At 39.9% G+C, this 19,582-nt stretch overlaps 1 protein-coding gene across 1 annotated transcript in view; it reads left to right on the top strand.

Annotated features, from left to right (window-relative positions):
• Positions 1-1,242: 1,242 nt before the first annotated feature.
• LOC309550430 (serotransferrin-A-like) overlaps positions 1,243-19,582 on the top strand; it is a gene marked incomplete at both ends in the record, with an annotated part of 30,530 nt that continues 12,190 nt past the window's right edge. Inside the window, 5 exons of the mRNA XM_082250812.1 lie at positions 1,243-1,289; positions 2,322-2,460; positions 13,975-14,071; positions 15,896-15,931; positions 19,288-19,368. Of these exons, the coding sequence (XP_082106938.1) occupies positions 1,243-1,289; positions 2,322-2,460; positions 13,975-14,071; positions 15,896-15,931; positions 19,288-19,368 (400 nt within the window). The remainder of the gene's footprint in view (positions 1,290-2,321; positions 2,461-13,974; positions 14,072-15,895; positions 15,932-19,287; positions 19,369-19,582) is intronic.

The following is a 19,582-nucleotide window of genomic DNA, read 5'->3' as shown; positions in this document are numbered from 1 at the left end:
TCACCTGTAGCATGCCATCAGTCTCTGGCTGCTATCTCTAGCATTATGTTAGAAAAATATTGGTGATTTCAGGTACCACACTTGAGGGCCCATATCAATAAAGTTGGCCACCACTTGTAGCAGCTCCATGAGTGTAGAGAGATTCTGCTAGGACTGTGCTGTACGTCATATTAGCACATCTGTAAGAAGCATGGTATCCAACTTAGAGTTACTGCAGAATAAAGCCTATCAAAGCCCACTGCTTTTACTTACTGACCAGTGACACACTTTCTGTCCTAGGACCCTTTCACACAAGCGGACCAAAAGAGCCCGTCTGTCAGTTTTTTAGGAGGGCCCGATCAAACCATCCATTGCCCTCTATGGAGCTGAGGATGCCAACACACCCGCCAACATCCAATTCGATCCTCTTTACTAAAAACAGACGGATGGGTGATCCATTCCCCGCTCATCTGGGGGATCAGATGGGAGGACAGTCAGATGGAAATGGACAGGTGGTCCATTTCCATCCGATTGCCCATAGAGGAAAGCGGATGTGTTTCTGTCTGCTCTGTGACATGGACCTGTCATCTGCCTGTTCAGTGGGGATCAGTGGACAGATTCCTTGCTGGGCAAGTGGATCCACTGTCGGAGACTGTTCATCTGAAAGGGGCCTTAGAGTGTCTCCACTCTGAAAGTAGGAGAAACCTAGACACCCTTGGACAGCAGCATTGTCAAACTGGGGGAGCGCAGTGTTAGATGCACTAGCAGATTCAGATGGAGTTGACTAACAAATTAAAACTGAACTCTAGTTAACACTTTGCAAGCAGTTATGGCAGCTTTTTTCACCCCTTTTGGGATTAAGATTGTACATAAACAAATCAAAGCTGACCACTAAAAGGACCACTGTCTTTGTTAAATGGTAAATTCCAACCCTCTAAGTGCCCCGTTTGCTGGACGGCTTGGTCTGCTAAAAGAAGTTGAAAAATATCAGACTTACTGGCTGGATCATCAGGAAAAAATAAAGAAAAAAAGGAAACTAAAACAACCACCTCATCTAAGAATTGCTAAGCTGCAATGTATACAATTTTGTATTTTCAGTGTTACACTATAATGATCTAACATGCAGAACTGCAGAATAAAATGACATGTTATGGGAAATAACAGTTAGGTAGGTTTAAGAAGATCTGTTAGGTAAACATTCCAGGTACATAAAATCTTCCCTACCTTTGTGTGCTCACATTTCATCTTCAGAGACAAAGAAGAATGCCTTTCTACATCTCAGCAGCCCTTTGTCTTGTCATACTGGGTAAGTGAGATGCCAGTCTTTTGGTACGTTGATGGCTAATCCTCCAGCTTGTTGCTTGTATGAGGTTCATTTAGCTTGAAACAGGGGTCTGCACTGTACAATGTTCACTGATGTACCTACTGGGCATATCGCTGCTGGGAATTATTTTAAAATTACTGCACATCCAGTGCAAGGTCAGAATTAAACAGGATTGACAGTGTCCCTGCACAGTGATTCTGCCTCATTCCATAAAGCAGCACAAAAAATGATGAGGGTGCTGATCTTCTAAGTATGGTACCCTAAAAGCCCATATGACTTCAACTTACTGAAGTCAGATTTTTCAAAAATGGTTCCCAAGGGTTGCAGTACATCTTGTTAAATGATCTGGCTATGGTTCAAACCTCCTTCTACAAAACAAAAATATTCACTTAGAACCAACATTCAACAGTGATATGTTAATAAATCTACCAATAGACAGGTATCGTGGTATAGGACAACCAGCAGCGCAGTTAACACATTTGATTCTTTTAACATTAGCTTAGAGTGCCTGTATTTCTCAAGATTAAAGATATTTTAATGCCAAAATGTAATGTAATATTAAATGTATTACCAAGCTGGTAACACGATGTAGCTTTATTATATATCATTTAAGTAAATAACCGGTACTTTAAAAGGTTGGATGCAACCTATTTAGCAGTAATACCTAGAAAGCATCCAAAAAGACCTGAAGATGTGAAAATCCTGGATATTTAAAAAAATTACTTAATTGACATTACTTATTATACATTACTTAATATACTAGTAATCATCCCATTGTACTTATAATGTAGCCTACTGGATGCCATGTAATAGTAGCACTTGTGTTTCTTTTAATGGAAAACTGTACTGAGGAGGTGTGAAGTTTCCTGGCTATCATGCAGATCCAATGGTTTCTCAGCCATTGACCTGCAACGGACTACCAAAGGCTCTTAATAACAAAAAGGCTCCAAAACAGCTAGGAAAGATAATTCTTATTGAAACGATTCTAACATATGTTCCTATTTACCCTGACAGGCAGCTCTGCTGTAGCACAGGTGCGGTGGTGTACACGCAATGCACCAGAAAAGAGAAAATGCGATGCCTGGAGTTCTGTCAGTGGTGAGGCCATAACATGTATATCAGGTCTGTCTATGGAACACTGTGTTCAGCTGATAATGGTGAGCTACATTTTGCAAGTTTTCAATAAGAAATTCAATTGAGCATTGTTTTCCAATGGCATTTTGTCAAGGGCCCACATGCATGGCACAAACCAGATCTTAGCTATTTATTTCATTAGCAAAGCATAAAAATGTATTCCAGAGATGTCCAGAGTTATAATTGTAACATTTATTTTTAGTTGTTTGGGTGGCAAGTCTCACTTGGGACATCCACATCACAATCTGAGAATCAATCTGATAAAATTAAATACACAAGGTGTAACAATGCACCACAATATGTGCTTTCATGCATCTCCAATAATTTCAGTAGAAAACATAATTGACTAAAATTAAGAGGTAAATCAAGCCTGTCTGCTATTTTTTTACACTGCAATGGAGAAAAATATTGTACACGTGATAAGATACCCTAGTCCTGAACTTTCTTGTAACGTCGTCTATATATACACTTCTGGACCGTAAGATTTCCCCCTTAATGACCAGGCCATATTTTGCGATTCGGCACTGCATTACTTTATTATTTAATGGACAATTGCGCAGTCGTGCGACACTGTACCTAAATAAAATTGATGTTCTTTTTTTCCCACAAATAGAGATTTCTTTTGGTGGTATTTGATCACCTGTGCGATATTTATTTTTTGCACTATAAACAAAAAGAGAGCAGCGATTCTGAAAAAAAAAAAAAAACAATATTTTTCACATTCTGCTATGTAACATTCCCAAAAAAAAAATTTAAATCAACATTTTTTAACATTTTAGGCCAATTTGTTTTCTGCTACATATTTTTGGTAAAAAAAATCGCAATAAGCGTATTTTGATTGGTTTGCACAAAAGTTATTACTAACTACGGGAAAGATTTATGTAATTTTTATAGTTTTTTTTTTTTACTAGCAATGGCGGCGATCTGCGATTTTTTGTGGGAGGGCGACATTGCGGCGGACAGATCAGACCCCTGACTGACATTTTTGACACTTTTGGGGGGACCAGTGACATTACTACAGTAATCAGTGCTATACATATGCACTGTTACTGTAAAAATGACACTGGCAGGGAAGGGGTTAACTTTATTGGAGAAGGAGGGGTTTAGTGTGTCCCTAGGGGCGTGCTTCTAACTGTGATTGGATGTGGCTTTTCATGTAACAACAGAGATCTACAGTCCTACATAGCAGGACCGTATAATCTCTGCTGTTACACAAGCGAGATTGACAGGCGGCTTTGTTTACATTAGCTGCCTGCGTGTAACCCTCAACACCTGTGTGGATAGTCTCGTGATTGAGGGGTTAAGGGCTGGGTATGGCTTCTCCGCAGGCTGTGGGTGCATTGGGAGGACAGGAGACACAGGTCCGGTGGATGTGTCCACCTGGGGTACTAAGATCCGTTACATGCAGGCGGCTAATGTAAACAAAGCCGCCTGTCAATCTCGCTTGTGTAACAGCAGAGATCATACGGTCCTGCTATGTAGGACCGTAGATCTCTGTTGTTACATGAAAAGCCACATCCAATCACAGTTAGAAGCACGCCCCTAGGGACACACTAAACCCCTCCTTCTCCAATAAAGTTAACCCCTTCCCTGAGTGTCATTTTTACAGTAACAGTGCATATGTATAGCACTGATTACTGTAGTAATGTCACTGGTACCCCCAAAAGTGTCAAAAATGTCAGTCAAGGGTCCGATCTGTCTGCCGCAATGTCGTAGTCCCGCAAAAAAAATCGCAGATCGCCGCCATTACTCGTTAAAAAAAAAAACAATAAAAATGACAAAAATCTTTCCCTTAGTTAGTAAACGCAATAACTTTTGCGCAAACCAATCAAAATACGCTTTTTGCGATTTTTTTTACCAAACATATGTAGCAGAAAACAAATTGGCCTAAAATGTTAAAAAAATTTGATTTTTACCTTTTTTTGGGGGAATGTCATATAAAAAAATGTGAAAAATATTGTTATTTTTGCAAAATTGTCGTTCTTTTTTTGTTTATAGCACGTGATCAAAAAATCGCACAGGTGATCAAATACCACCAAAAGAAAGCTCTGTTTGTGGGAAAAAAAGGACATCAATTTCCTTTGGGTACAGTGTCGCATGACTGTGCAATTGTCCGTTAAATTCACGCTGTGCCGAATCGCAAAATAGGCCTTGGTCAGGAAGAGGGTAAAATCTTCCGGGGCTTAAGTGGTTAAATGTGTACATAGGGGCGTGTTTATAACTGTGGGGGGCATGGCTTGTGAAATGACCATAGAGACCTGTGATCCTATATACAGTAGAAGAATCACAGGGTCTCTGTGATCATTCCAGGGAGAAGAATTGTCTGCTGTGTTTACAACAGCTGCCCGTCCTTCTCTCTCAGCGGGGAACAATCGCAGGTGTCAGGCGGCAATCGGAGCCACCTGACCCGATGCACGATGTAATTTATGCTTCTTGAAAGCCCAAAGGTGCTCCTTGGATTTTGGGCCCATCACAAGTCTCCGACATGTGATGTCTTTTTTAATTTATTTTTAATATTTTTATTTTTTAAAAAACTGTAACAAAAAATTACAACTTCAAAAAACACTGATTTGGGTTTTTTGTTACCAAGAAATGTGGCAGAAAACATTGTGGTCTAAATTTATGAAGAAAGATTATTGATTTACAAAGTTTTATAACAGAAACTAAGAAAAGTGTGGTTTTATTTTCATAATTTGTTGTATTTTTGCATTTATATAGCAAAAAATAAAAAAATCCAGTGGTGCTTAAATACCCCAAAAAGAAACCTCTATCTGTCTCCAAAAAATGCTAAAAATGTAATTTGAGTGCAGTACAATCTTACATGCCTGAGTAATTGTCATTCAAACTGTGAAATTGGTGAAAATTGATAGGTGGTTCAGTGGCGTACCAATGGGGGGGCGGTCTGCTCCGGGTGCCACACATTCAAGGGTGTCAAGCCAGCACCCCCTATTGAGAGGCTCTGCTTCCCTTTCCGAGCATAGGGAGCTTTGACCTCTAGTAGCGGTCTACGCAAAGATAGCAGAGGCCAGCGGAGGAGAAATTACGCACACGGCGGTAAGAAATGCCTGCTGGAATGCTTTCTTGGCCCTATTTCCTGATCCCTGTGGTTGGCGTGTGTTTTACTTTTCAGAACCCCACTTTCCTTCCTGCTTTGCACCCCAGCAAACACCCCAGAAAAATTTACATCCGGATTCCACTGTCACCAAGCGCATCATACCACACCTTCCTGTCCTGCAAACAAGCACACCCCTGCTAAGTGTGTGCACAGCAGTATTTCACTTAGATTTATTGCCAGCTTACACAGACAAGGGAGCTGACAGGTGGAGAGGGAGGGGGTGAGGAGAATAGTAGAGCTGCAGATGATGGAGGGAGGTAAGCTGACCACGGTAGTCAGGGTTTAGTAGCCATGATTATTGTGGTCAGCTCGCAGAGAGGGACACAGGAAGTGGCAGGATCAGCCAGGTTGTTTACAGTTAAGAGAGGGGCAGGTTAGATTGCACTGTGCTTTTTAATCTTTCAAAGGGAACAACATGTCTTTTGTTTTTTGTTTTTCAGGGTTACAAACACTTTAAAAGTTCAAGTTGAAGTTCATTTTAAATTTTCCACTCAATCATGCAAAGTCCATCTAAATCGAATAGTCTATCTAACACTACCCTCTCCAGAAAATGCTGCTGTCCAAGTCTGTGTCAAATGCTCCTCCATAGATAAAGCGAGATTGACAGGCGGCTTTGTTTACATTAGCCGCCTGCATGTAACCCTCAACACCTGTGTGGATAGTCTCGTGATTGAGGGGTTAAGGGCTGGGTATGGCTTCTCCGCAGGCTGTGGGTGCGTTGGGAGGACAGGAGACACAGGTCCGGTGGATGTGTCCACCTGGGGTACTAAGATCCGTTACATGCAGGCGGCTAATGTAAACAAAGCCGCCTGTCAATCTCGCTTGTGTAACAGCAGAGATCATACGGTCCTGCTATGTAGGACCGTAGATCTCTGTGGTTACATGAAAAGCCACATCCAATCACAGTTAGAAGCACGCCCCTAGGGACACACTAAACCCCTCCTTCTCCAATAAAGTTAACCCCTTCCCTGCCAGTGTCATTTTTACAGTAACAGTGCATATGTATAGCACTGATTACTGTAGTAATGTCACTGGTACCCCCAAAAGTGTCAAAAATGTCAGTCAAGGGTCCGATCTGTCTGCCGCAATGTCGTAGTCCCGCAAAAAAAATCGCAGATCGCCGCCATTACTCGTTAAAAAAAAAAACAATAAAAATGACAAAAATCTTTCCCTTAGTTAGTAAACGCAATAACTTTTGCGCAAACCAATCAAAATACGCTTTTTGCGATTTTTTTTACCAAACATATGTAGCAGAAAACAAATTGGCCTAAAATGTTAAAAAAATTTGATTTTTACCTTTTTTTGGGGGAATTTCATATAAAAAAATGTGAAAAATATTGTTATTTTTGCAAAATTGTCGTTGTTTTTTTGTTTATAGCACGTGATCAAAAAATCGCACAGGTGATCAAATACCACCAAAAGAAAGCTCTGTTTGTGGGGAAAAAAGGACATCAATTTCCTTTGGGTACAGCGTCGCATGACTGTGCAATTGTCCGTTAAATTCACGCTGTGCCGAATCGCAAAATAGGCCTTGGTCAGGAAGAGGGCAAAATCTTCCGGGGCTTAAGTGGTTAAATGTGTACATAGGGGCGTGTTTATAACTGTGGGGGGCATGGCTTGTGAAATGACCATAGAGACCTGTGATCCTATATACAGTAGAAGAATCACAGGGTCTCTGTGATCATTCCAGGGAGAAGAATTGTCTGCTGTGTTTACAACAGCTGCCCGTCCTTCTCTCTCAGCGGGGAACAATCACAGGTGTCAGGCGGCAATCAGAGCCGCCTGACCCGATGCACGATGTAATTTATGCTTCTTGAAAGCCCAAAGGTGCTCCTTGGATTTTGGGCCCATCACAAGTCTCCGACATGTGATGTCTTTTTTAATTTATTTTTAATATTTTTATTTTTTTAAAAACTGTAACAAAAAATTACAACTTCAAAAAACACTGATTTGGGTTTTTTGTTACCAAGAAATGTGGCAGAAAACATTGTGGTCTAAATTTATGAAGAAAGATTATTGATTTGCAAAGTTTTATAACAGAAACTAAGAAAAGTGTGGTTTTATTTTCATAATTTGTTGTATTTTTGCATTTATATAGCAAAAAATAAAAAAATCCAGTGGTGCTTAAATACCCCAAAAAGAAACCTCTATCTGTCTCCAAAAAATGCTAAAAATGTAATTTGAGTGCAGTACAATCTTACATGCCTGAGTAATTGTCATTCAAACTGTGAAATTGGTGAAAATTGATAGGTGGTTCAGTGGCGTACCAATGGGGGGCGGTCTGCTCCGGGTGCCACACATTCAAGGGTGTCAAGCCAGCACCCCCTATTGAGAGGTTCTGCTTCCCTTTCCGAGCATAGGGAGCTTTGACCTCTAGTAGCGGTCTACGCAAAGATAGCAGAGGCCAGCGGAGGAGAAATGACGCACACGGCGGTAAGAAATGCCTGCTGGAATGCTTTCTTGGCCCTATTTACTGATCCCTGTGGTTGGCGTGTGTATTACTTTTCAGAACCACACTTTCCTTCCTGCTTTGCACCCCAGCAAACACCCCAGAAAAATTTACATCCGGATTCCACTGTCACCAAGCGCATCATACCACACCTTCCTGTCCTGCAAACAAGCACACCCCTGCTAAGTGTGTGCACAGCAGTATTTCACTTAGATTTATTGCCAGCTTACACAGACAAGGGAGCTGACAGGTGGAGAGGGAGGGGGTGAGGAGAATAGTAGAGCTGCAGATGATGGAGGGAGGTAAGCTGACCACGGTAGTCAGGGTTTAGTAGCCAAGATTATTGTGGTCAGCTCGCAGAGAGGGACACAGGAAGTGGCAGGATCAGCCAGGTTGTTTACAGTTAAGAGAGGGGCAGGTTAGATTGCACTGTGCTTTTTAATCTTTCAAAGGGAACAACATGTCTTTTGTTTTTTGTTTTTCAGGGTTACAAACACTTTAAAAGTTCAAGTTGAAGTTAATTTTAAATTTTCCACTCAATCATGCAAAGTCCATCTAAATCGAATAGTCTATCTAACACTACCCTCTCCAGAAAATGCTGCTGTCCAAGTCTGTGTCAAATGCTCCTCCATAGATAAAGGAGCCGCTTTAAAACAGAAAGTCTGTTATTGGCAGGATCACCAGGTGAAAATAAAGGCAAAACAAAAAAAAAAACAGAAGGTGAATGTAGCCACCACTGGTAACTGTAATATACTGTATGTACAGTGCTCAGCATAAGTGAGTACACCCACCCAAAAAACCTTTACTTTTCTTTTAGAATCAACATTTATTATGGGACACTATACTACCAAATGCTTCCACAAATGCGGGCCATTGATTGCTTGCAACCAAGATTTTTTCATATGCACACACAAAAAAGTATTTTTCCTAACAATCTAATTAAAGACCATGTTGCAAAAATGAATACACCCCAACGAAAGTCTTAGTAGCAAAGCTACATTTTAGACAACAAAATCCTAATTAACAAGACATAAACTGCAGATGAGTCTAATTATTCATTAAACAGGTGTCCAGCAGACCGTTGATTATAAAAGGGAGTTACATAACAGAGAAAACCCCTTCCAATTTCATGCTATCAGCAATGGCACCACATGGAAGAGAAATGTCACAAGGCCTGAGAAAGAAAATAATTTCTTTACACAAGAAAGGCGAAGGCTACAAGAAGATTAGCAAAGCTTTACTTATCAGTCAGATTACTGTAGCAAAAGGGATGCAAAAAATTGTTGATGAAACTGCAACCATCTCACAGAGACTTTCAAGTTAACACCTTGACAGGAGCGACTCCTGATGAGAAGGGTTGAAGAAATTCACCATGCAAGTTCACTGCAGTTAGCAAAAGAAGTAGAAAGCCAAACTGGAGTGCATGTTTCCCATGACACATACGTGATTCCATTCCTCTGCGTACGCTACAGAGGAATGGAATGCATGGGTGTCATCCACGAAGGAAGCCTCTTCTAAAGCCCATGCACAAAAAACACCCACCTAGAATTTGCCAGGGCCCATGCTGAAAAAGAAGAAGATTACTGGGACTCTGTACTCTGGAGTGATGAGACCAAGATAAATGTTTTTGGAACTGATGGCTTTAAAAACTGTATGGCGTTGCAAAGGTGAGGAGTACAAAGAAAAATGCATGGTGCCTATAGTGAAAAATGGTGGTGGCAGTGTCCTTCTGTGGGGCTGCATAAGTGTTACTGGTGTTGGGGGACTGCATTTCATTAAAGGTATCATGAATTCAGATGTACTGCTCTATATTGAAAGAGAAGATGATATCCTTGGTCGTCGTGCCCTTTTCCAAATGACAATGATCGAAAACACACATCTAAGGCCACTGTTACATTTCTGAAGAAGAAGAGGGTGAAAGTGATTCAGTGGCAAAGTATGCAGGGGAGGGCTGGCAGCCTTAGGCCTGGGGGGCAAGTCCAGTCAAGTGGCCTATTGAACCATGGAATCAGCTCACCATCCATGCCCACCTGGTTTTGGACTAACAGTTGTATACAGTGTCTGGCCCCTACATTAATCCAGCCCTGAGTGCGGCCTTTTTATTAGTTTTTACAACTTTTCAGAGTGGCCCGGGGGGCAATTGCCACCCTGCCCCCCTTGCCAGTCCTCCCCTGCAAGTATGTCCCAGGATCTAAACCCAATCGAACACCTATGGGGAATTCTGAAGAGACAAATTGGGCATCACTCTCCATCCAGCATCCAGGCTCTGAGAGGTCGTTCTTGAAGAATGTAAAAAGATAGATGTTGCAATATGTAGTCAACTTGTTGCTATCCTTACAAATCACGGAGGTCATACAAAATACTAGATGTAGTAGTTTTTGTTGTGGGGTGTATATATTCTTGCATCAACAAATTCGAGTAAAACTCAATATTTTGTAATCAAAGCTATAATATTACCGTGCTTTCATGTAATGAGCTAAACAAATGTTCTATAAAACTCAGTTTTGTCAAAATTTTGGAAATTGTTCTTGTGTTTGTTGGGATTTTGATTAAAATCTTACTTTTCAAAAGGGGTGTACTCATATGTGTGTGTGTGTGTGTGTATATATATATATATATATATATATATACACACAGTATCTCAGAAAAGTGAGTACACCCCGCACATTTTTGTAAATATTTTATTATATCTTTTCATGTGAAAACACTGAATAAATGACACTTTGCTACAATGTTAGGTAATGAGTGTATAGCTTGTATAACAGTGTCAATTTTCCATCCCTTCAAAATAACTTAACACACAGCTATTAATGTCTAAACCGCTGGCAACAAAAGTGAGTACACCCCTATGTCAAAATGCCCAAATTGGGCCCAATTAGCCATTTTCCCTCACCGGTGTCATGCCCCGGTGTCATGTGACTCATTAGTGTTACAATGTCTCAGGTGTGAATGGGGAGCAGGTGTGTTAAATTTGGTGTTGTCGCTCTCACTCTCTCATACTGGTCACTGAAAGTTCAACATGGCATCTCATGGCAAAGAATTCTCTGAGGATCTGAAAAAAAGAGATGTTGCTCTACATAAAGTTGGCCTAGGCTATAAGAAGATTTCCAAGACCCTGAAACTAAGCTGCAGCACGGTGGCCAAGACCATGCAATGGTTTAACAGGCTCCACTCAGAACAGGCCTCGCCAGGGCCGGATTAAGAGCATCATGGGCTTGGTCCTGAGGATTTTGAAGGGCCTTAAGGGCCGTGCCTTGGCATGCACCCAGAGGAGGAAGGGTGCAGCCATGCATGCCTAATTCAACATGGGATGCTGTCTCTGAAGCCCATAAACACATACATGCATCGGCAACTGTCCCTCCTTGTCCGGCCATTGTGCTGTGTGGGGAGGTTCTGAGGGAGCTGCCTGGGGAAGCGAGCATAGAAGCCAGACTTCTGTGTTTACAAGTGACAGAAGAGCGGTAACAGTGAATATGGCCAACCCAGGGCCTATATTAAGGTAGGGGCCTGGAGCTGCAGCTCCAATAGCCCCTACGTTAATCTGGCCCTGGGCCTCGCCATGGTCGACCAAAGAAGTTGAGTGCACGTGCTCAGCTTCATATCCAGAGGTCGTCTTTGGGAAATATCATATTTGCTGCAGAGGTTAAAGAGGGTGGGGGGGGGGGGGTTGGACCCAATTTGGACAGGGGTGTACTCGCTTTTGTTTTGAAGGGACAGTAAATTTACACTGTTATACAAGCTGTACACTCACTACTTTACATTGTAGCAAAGTGTAATTTCTTCAGTGTTGTCACATGAAAAGATGTAATAAAATATTTACCAAAATGTGAGGAGTGTACTCACTTTTGTGAGATACTGTATATTTATATATATATATATATATATATATATATATATATATATATATATATATATATATATCACATAGGTCCTGGTCGGTTTTCAGTTCATGCATTCACCTCTTTCCGACAGGCATGCCCTTCACCTCAGAGTGATATTTTATTTAAAAAGTCAAGCAACAAAGAATTTAAAATGTTAGAAACATTTTTTTAAAAATTCAGAAAAGAGCAAGATTTGGGAATTCCGACATACATAAATATATGCAACTAATTTGAAGGCCACCATGAAAATATTTGCAGTAGTGTTAGACTGCTTAGTTAAAATACATTTTATTAGATATTTGCCAAATAACAATTACTTTATATAATGGCCAAAATTTTTAAGCTTCTAACTTGTGCCAAGGGTCCAATGAGGTGCAATATAATGTCTACAAGCCTGCCTGTTCTAAACACATAAAGGGCTAGCTGAAGCGATACCTGTTCACTAGGACAGAGTCTGATTAAAGTGACATCCTTCCGTGCTTTGTTGAAAGGTTAATCTAGCAGTCACCATAAATGAAAATTGTTGCCATGTCCAGTGTTTTGCACTGTGTCTGTTTCAGTGCTTTTGCAATTTTTTTACATAGGGTGATGTCTAATATATGACTTTTGACTTGCTACAGGTGAAGTGCCATCGCATGGTAACATAGGTATCTTGACTAAAAGTGGTGCAGTCTTTGGAGCAAACCAACATAAGTGTGAAAATATAAGCTGGGTCCAGAACAGCATACTCAAGGAGGCACTGGGAACTTTTAGACTCGCATGTGTAGTGAGATGAAGTAGAACTTCAAGCAAATTCATAAGCACTGGCTAAGCAGTTCCACCCCAGCAAGAATTCCCTTGGTGGGCACCCAACAGTAGCTCAAGCTTTAGAAATACAGAAAGAAGCGCCAGGCCAAAACCAGATTAAAGAGTCCCAAATAATTTTAATTGTTGGTAGAAAAGTCCTAGAAAACAACCAATGCTTTTTGGGGCAACACCACTCCTTTATCAGGCCTCAACACAGAATAAACTTGGATAAACTGAGAGAAAACAGTGACTTCACAGATCTATAGTAAAACCTGTATTGAACTCTCCACATGGAATAACAACTTGGCAGAAGTTACTCAGCAGCAGCTTTCTAGAGTTCACTCAGAATTGTTGGCCAGGCTGCTTCACGCTGTCAGACAGGCTACAGTAATTCAGATAACAACACTTTACAAGTTTGACAAGCAGAAACACATTAAAGAATGCATAACTTGTAAGAATGAATCGCAAATAGGTTATAAAAATAGAAGATCACGTTGCACTCCACTCCTACCAATCAAGAAAAGTAAGCTGTGGCTGCATTGGGCATGAGCTCAGCAAAACTAGACGGCTAAGCACTAGAAAAATATTGTCTGGTTTGATTAATCTCCATTACTCCTGAAGTGCAGAGATGGTAGGCCAGTCACCAGATCTGAATCAAATATAACATCTTTAGGGTACGGTAGTGTGAGGGATTTGCAGCATTATTATGCAACTAAAAAAGCTTAAAAAATTGTGAACGTGGATCAGACTCTCAGGACAATGTTTGTGGATACTGAAATTAATGCCATAAAGAACTGAGAATATTCTAAGAGCAAAGGGAAGTCCTAACAAGTATTACCACAGGGTTTCTAATAAATTGTTCAGTGAGTTTAAACAGGACATTAGGCAAAACAGACCAATCCTGGTTCCTGAAAATTAGTTCACTAACCTTTTTTTTTTTAGGGCTCTGAACTTGATGGCTTTCATTTAATATTTTTGGGTGAAATTCTAGTATATCTACAATTAAAACTTAGTCTTGAATAGAGTAGATAAGGCATTTAATGCTGTACTGTATGTGTCCCTAAAGGGGAGATTCACACTTCTACAGTATGTGTTCTAGTGGCCACTGTCACTGGGACAGAAAGTGATAGGAAATTCAAATTTATAAAGTGGAGTCAAAATTTCTGAAGACAACTATCTATGAGTAGATTTCCCCTGACTTTGGTTATTATCATAGTTCTAGCCATCAATTATTCTCTATCCAAAGCTATAAAATAAGTTTGGGCTTTCACAAAAATGTTTGTTTTGTGTTATTATCTACTTGCAGGCAGATAAAGCTGATGCTGTGACACTACATGCGGGACGTTTGCACCTAGCAGTATGCTCTGGCCTAGTACCGATAATGGCTGAGTACTATAACAAAGGTGAGACCACATTCTATTGTGAAATTAACTAAAGGTGGTAATATACATATCTATTATTATCAGAGACGTCAGTGAAAACCTAATTTGCAAATTAGTGGTACTTGAATGGACATCCACCCATTTTCTGTCTGGCTGTTATCTATTAAGATATTGTTCAAGTGGGATGGAAAAATTAACTGAGTAATCATTTCAAGCTCTTTTCCAGTGGTGATTTGATGATTTTGTTTAAAAGCAAGGTAAGCATGTTAACTGTTTTGGAAATATACCAGAAGTATTCAGCTCACCAGTTCTCTAGTTCAGTGGTCCTCAACCCTGGCCTACAGGGCCCACTAACAGGCCAGATTTTAGGTATTACCTTGGGGAGATGCAGACTAGAGTACTGCAATCACTGAGCAGCAAATGATATCACCTGGGATGTATTTCAGTTATCTTGAAAATCTGGCCTGTTAGTGGCCAGGGTTGAGGACCACTGCTCTAGTTCACGACCAGGTGTGAAGCAGTAGTTGGATTGAGGCAGCTAATTATAAACACTATTTTTGATATTTACACACTCCATAAGCGCGAGGCCCACAGTCATACTATGAAGCAGTAGTTGACTACAGATTAAAAAACGTGGCATTATATATAACACCCGCACTTATATGTATTGATAACCTGGTTTCCTTGAAATCAGATTTACAAACAATGATACCAATGTACAGTAGATTTATGTTTCTTTCTGCTGAATTCATTCATTCACTTGTAAAATGGGAATGCGGTCTTCCCACCCACACTTCCTTCTGCAGTACAGGTCCTCTGCTTATCCTTGTTTAACATCTTTGCCTAAATCATGATGACCTTCAACTTCTGCCAGGCAGTATGTGGGGTTAACCATATAAAGTACTGTTGGCCCCTTAAAGAGCAGAGATCATGAGCTAGTTTAGAACACTAGAGAGAGAGAGTGACCGCCACTAAATAAATATATTAGTCAAGAGCAGACCAGCCATGTTTATGGTATATGTCAGAGTCCCCATAGGATACATATGTGAGAAAAGAACCTTAAATAAACAAACACAAATCTGTAATATGGGGGTAATACATTAGCAGGAAGAATGCATATGAAGACATATAACAAATTCAATGGTGAGAAAGGTGGATTCAGTGGATGGGACATTGTGAACAAATGATGTACCTAAAGCCATAGCTAAAAAATTTCCAGATATTATTTTCTGAAGAGGTATTTTCATGCACAGTTCAATACCTGATCATGACTATGTACTACATCAGTGTTCTCCACACTGGGGCTGGATGTGTCCCTTTGCTTGCTTTTATCTGGTCCTTAAGGCATTATTTCTCCCACAGGCACCAACAATAGGGGAAAATTCCTGCCACTGACATTAAAATAGGACACTATTCCTCCCATTGAAGCCAACAATGGGACATAATTCATCCCACTCACACCAACAATCAGGCACGATTCCTTCCACTGAAACCAGAGATGGGGCACTATTCCTTTCATGACACCAAAGATGGTGCATTGTTTAAGCCCACTGGCCACAGTCTGGCCCTCCTGAAGTCTCAACAACAGTAAACTGGCCCTTTGTTTAGAAAGTTTGGAGACCCCTGTACTAGATTATGCCATCGTTTGGTTAGTAACTTTAAAGATAAAATGGTTGTTAAAATTTTCTTTTTGACTCCTGCCCCTCACCCATTATATTTCCATTAGAAATAAATGCTGAACCAAAGTGGAAAAAACTACTGTATGCATATCTATGTTTTGCTGATGTACAGTTTGTTCATTTAGAATGATATGAATTAGCTCACTTCTATTTTTATTTCTAACAGATAACTTAAAACCTTGCAAAACACAACATAATCAAGGTAATGTGTGAGCTTCAATTTGTATATTTATGATTTAATTTTGTGTTTGGTGAATCAGTTTCAACCACAGGTTGGCAATAATATTGAGATGGAGATTTTTCTTTTAAATATATATATATATATATATATATATATATATATATATATATATATATATATCTATATATATGAAGAAGAAATACAATAATATACATTCCTCTGTGCATGTTCATATCCCATCAGAGTCACCCCAAACTTTTTTAAACTATCCTATTAAAAGTGTGCAGTGTTTTTTTAAATTTTAATTCAAAATAATTTATTTTTTGGAAATCGGATATAGGGTCAATACTGTATGAATATTGCTAGAGATTGCAAAAAAAATAAAATATATATATATATATAGATATAAAATGCTTCCTTTTGTAGGAGAATACAGATCTTTTTATTTTTTTCACTCACTCACAGTGGGTAATTCCTCAGCAGGGTTTATATATTCCTTAAAGGGTAACTCCACTTTCTTGGAGAAAGAAAATCACAGATATAAGAAAAAAGAAAAAAATATATATATATATATCATAGCATATACAATGGCAACACAAGCCATAATGTAATTTGATGTTATTAAAAATCACCTTTCCTTTTAGATCTGCAGTGCTGTCATTTTCTGTAAAGTGCAATGCAATATGGCAACCAGGAAGTGTTCTGTACACAATTGGTATACTGAACACCTCCAAAAATGTAATTTCCTGCTGGTGTACTTGACTTACTGATTTTCCCAGTAAGTCAGATTTTAGGCATCCTCTGCATCAAAAATTTCAGTTTTTTGAGGTGCTGCTAAAGGGTTAATCACTTCTAAAGGGATGCAGACCCTGCCACTGTCCTCATCAGAGCATTGCAAGTGCATCAGCTGAAAAAAATCAACAATGCCACAACCATTCAGAGTTAGTGTCAAAAACACACAGAACGTATTTTCTTTAGAGCAGAAGCAGGTAGGAATTTGCAACAAAGTTTGTTAAAATCCCTGCAATGTACATTGATCACCAATAGGGGATTGTTTTTTTTTTTTTTTTTAAACAAAAGGGGAGTTACTCTTTTTAGCATTTCTAACAAATATTTTGCTCTCATATAACATTCTTCTTCCTCCTTAAGTAAAGTGAATGCATAATGGAAATTAAAATACCTTTTGTTGTTAATTTTTGAATCTAGAATATATCATTTTTTATGGTACCATAATTTTTTTGGAAAAAACGCACAGGTGCAGATCAACAGTTTACCCACACAGGGGGATCAGGTGAGAGACATAAAATTACACAGAACATCAATGAATGAGTAAATAACAGGTCCATTTTATAGAGTAAGTGCTCAAAGTATGACCCTGTGGCAGAGCCTGAGGGTCTGTGAAAATTACCAAAGTCTAAAGGTATCGGCACGTAGTAGAAAAGGGTTAGAGAAGAGGCAGATGCTCCGAAGGAAAGTGAGATAAAGTAGGAGAAGAAGGAAAAAAGAACAAACAAAAAAACATAAACAAAAAAAAACAAAGGGAAAAAGCACACGCATGGAGTAGGGGACAGGGGGGGAGGGAGGGGAGGGTAAAATAGCCCCAGGCTTGTGGCATGGAGTAGGATCAGTTGGGAGATCTGGGCCGCCTGATAATAGTTTGTTATATCGGGGACTCCAAGACCCCGCCAGCAGTCTATGCTTGAACAGGGTGGAACAAGGGACCCTGGGACATTTAATGGCCCAGATAAAAGAAAGCAGGAGCAGGAAGAAAGAAGGGACATGTACCGGTAGGCTCTGGAAATGATATAACTTTTTTGACAGTATACATTTTTCAACATTAGATGGTACAAAGAAATTGCTGTTTTGAAAGGAGGAGAGTGTGACAATGTCACATGCAATATAATGTCATGAGTCATGACATAAGGTGATGTAGTTGACATGTGTACATGTTTCTCTCTCTCTCTCTCTCTCTCTCTCTCTCTCTCTCTCTCTTCTCTCTTCTCTCTTCTCTCCTCTCTCTCTCTCCTCTCTCTTCTCTTCTCTCTCTTCTCTCTCTCTTCTCTCTCTCTCTTCTCTCTTCTCTCTTCTCTCGTCTCTCCTCTCTCTCTTCTCTCTCTTCTCTCTCTCTCTTCTCTCTCTTCTCTCTCCTCTTCTCTCTTCTCTTCTCTCCTCTCTCTTCTCTCTCTCTCTTCTCTCCTCTCTCTTCTCTCCTCTCTCTTCTGTCCTCTCTCTTCTCTCCTCTCTCTCTTCTCTCCTCTCTCTCCTCCTCCCTCTCTTCTCTCTCTCTCTCTCTTCTCTCCTCTCTCTTCTCTCCTCTCTCTCCTCCTCCCTCTCTTCTCTCTCTCTCTCTCTCTTCTCTCCTCTCTCTTCTCTCCTCTCTCTTCTCTCCTCTCTCTCCTCCTCCCTCTCTTCTCTCTCTCTTCTCTCCTCTCTCTCCTCCTCCCTCTCCCCTTTAATTATTTGAGATCACGTTGCTCAGCAATGCCAAATGAACCACAACCCCTCTCTTTTGAACATGTACTGTACTTATTAGTAGTATTTTGTATCATAAAATAATCTTTTCCTTTTTTTTTTTTTCGTTGAGACCTTGAGAGATCATTTTGATGAAAGGCAAATATGTGTGCTAATGTGTGTAATTGATTATTTATATATATATATATATATACACACATATATATATATATATATATATATATATATATATATATATATATATATATATATATATACTGATCAGCCATAACAATATGACCACCCACCTAATATTGAGTATGGGCCCCTTTTTGCTAAAACAGCCCTGACGAATGAGGCATGGACACCAAAGTAACATCCACATGAATGGCAGGACCCAAGGTTTCCCAGCAGAACATTGCCCAAAGCATCACACTGCCTCTGCTGACTTGCCTTCTTATACCACTTTCTGGTGTCATCTCTTCCCCAGGTAAATGACGCATACGTACCTGGCCATCCACATGATGTAAAAGGAAACGTAATTAATCAGACTAGGCCACCTTTTTCCATTGCTCTGTAGTCCAGTTCTGATGTTCATGTGACCATTGTAGAAGCTTTTGGCTGTGGACACGGGTCACCATGGGCTTCACAGTCCCATACACAACAAACTGCAATGTCCATTTTTTTCTGCTTTCACAACATCAGCTTCATAGATAACATGTTCACTTGCTGCCTAATATATCCCACCAATTTTCAGATGCCATTGCAATGAGATATTACCTGTCAATGGTCATAATGTTATGGCTGATCGATGTATATACATTGTATATACATTGTATATACAGTAGGATTAGGTGTGAGCATTTAAAGACTAGTCGTGTCTATGATTTCTCTTAATAACTATAATATTAACCATTGCCTCATAGATGATCTCCTGAAGGACACTTACTACATTGTTGCAGTCGTAATGAAAAAGAACAAAGCCATATCATGGGACACTCTTAGAGGTAATATCCCAGCTCTGAGAATTACCTATACCTATTATTTGAGCTTTAGCTGTTTTCCAACCCCCTAAAACACTTTCAGTGCAAAATACTAACACCAATTTAGATATTTCCATGTGCTGCAATAGAGGTAGACTTCTATGCCCAATAACGTAAGTCAACATTTTAGAAATCTGCCTTTTCCCCTCCTTTGTCATGAATAGTCCAAAAAGCATCA

Source organism: Pelophylax lessonae, assembly GCF_965119305.1.
Source record: "Pelophylax lessonae genome assembly, chromosome: 3".
Taxonomy (NCBI): Eukaryota; Metazoa; Chordata; class Amphibia; order Anura; family Ranidae; genus Pelophylax; species Pelophylax lessonae.
The sequence above is the reverse complement of the archived record's forward strand: the minus strand, read 5'-3'. Positions and strand labels throughout refer to the sequence as shown.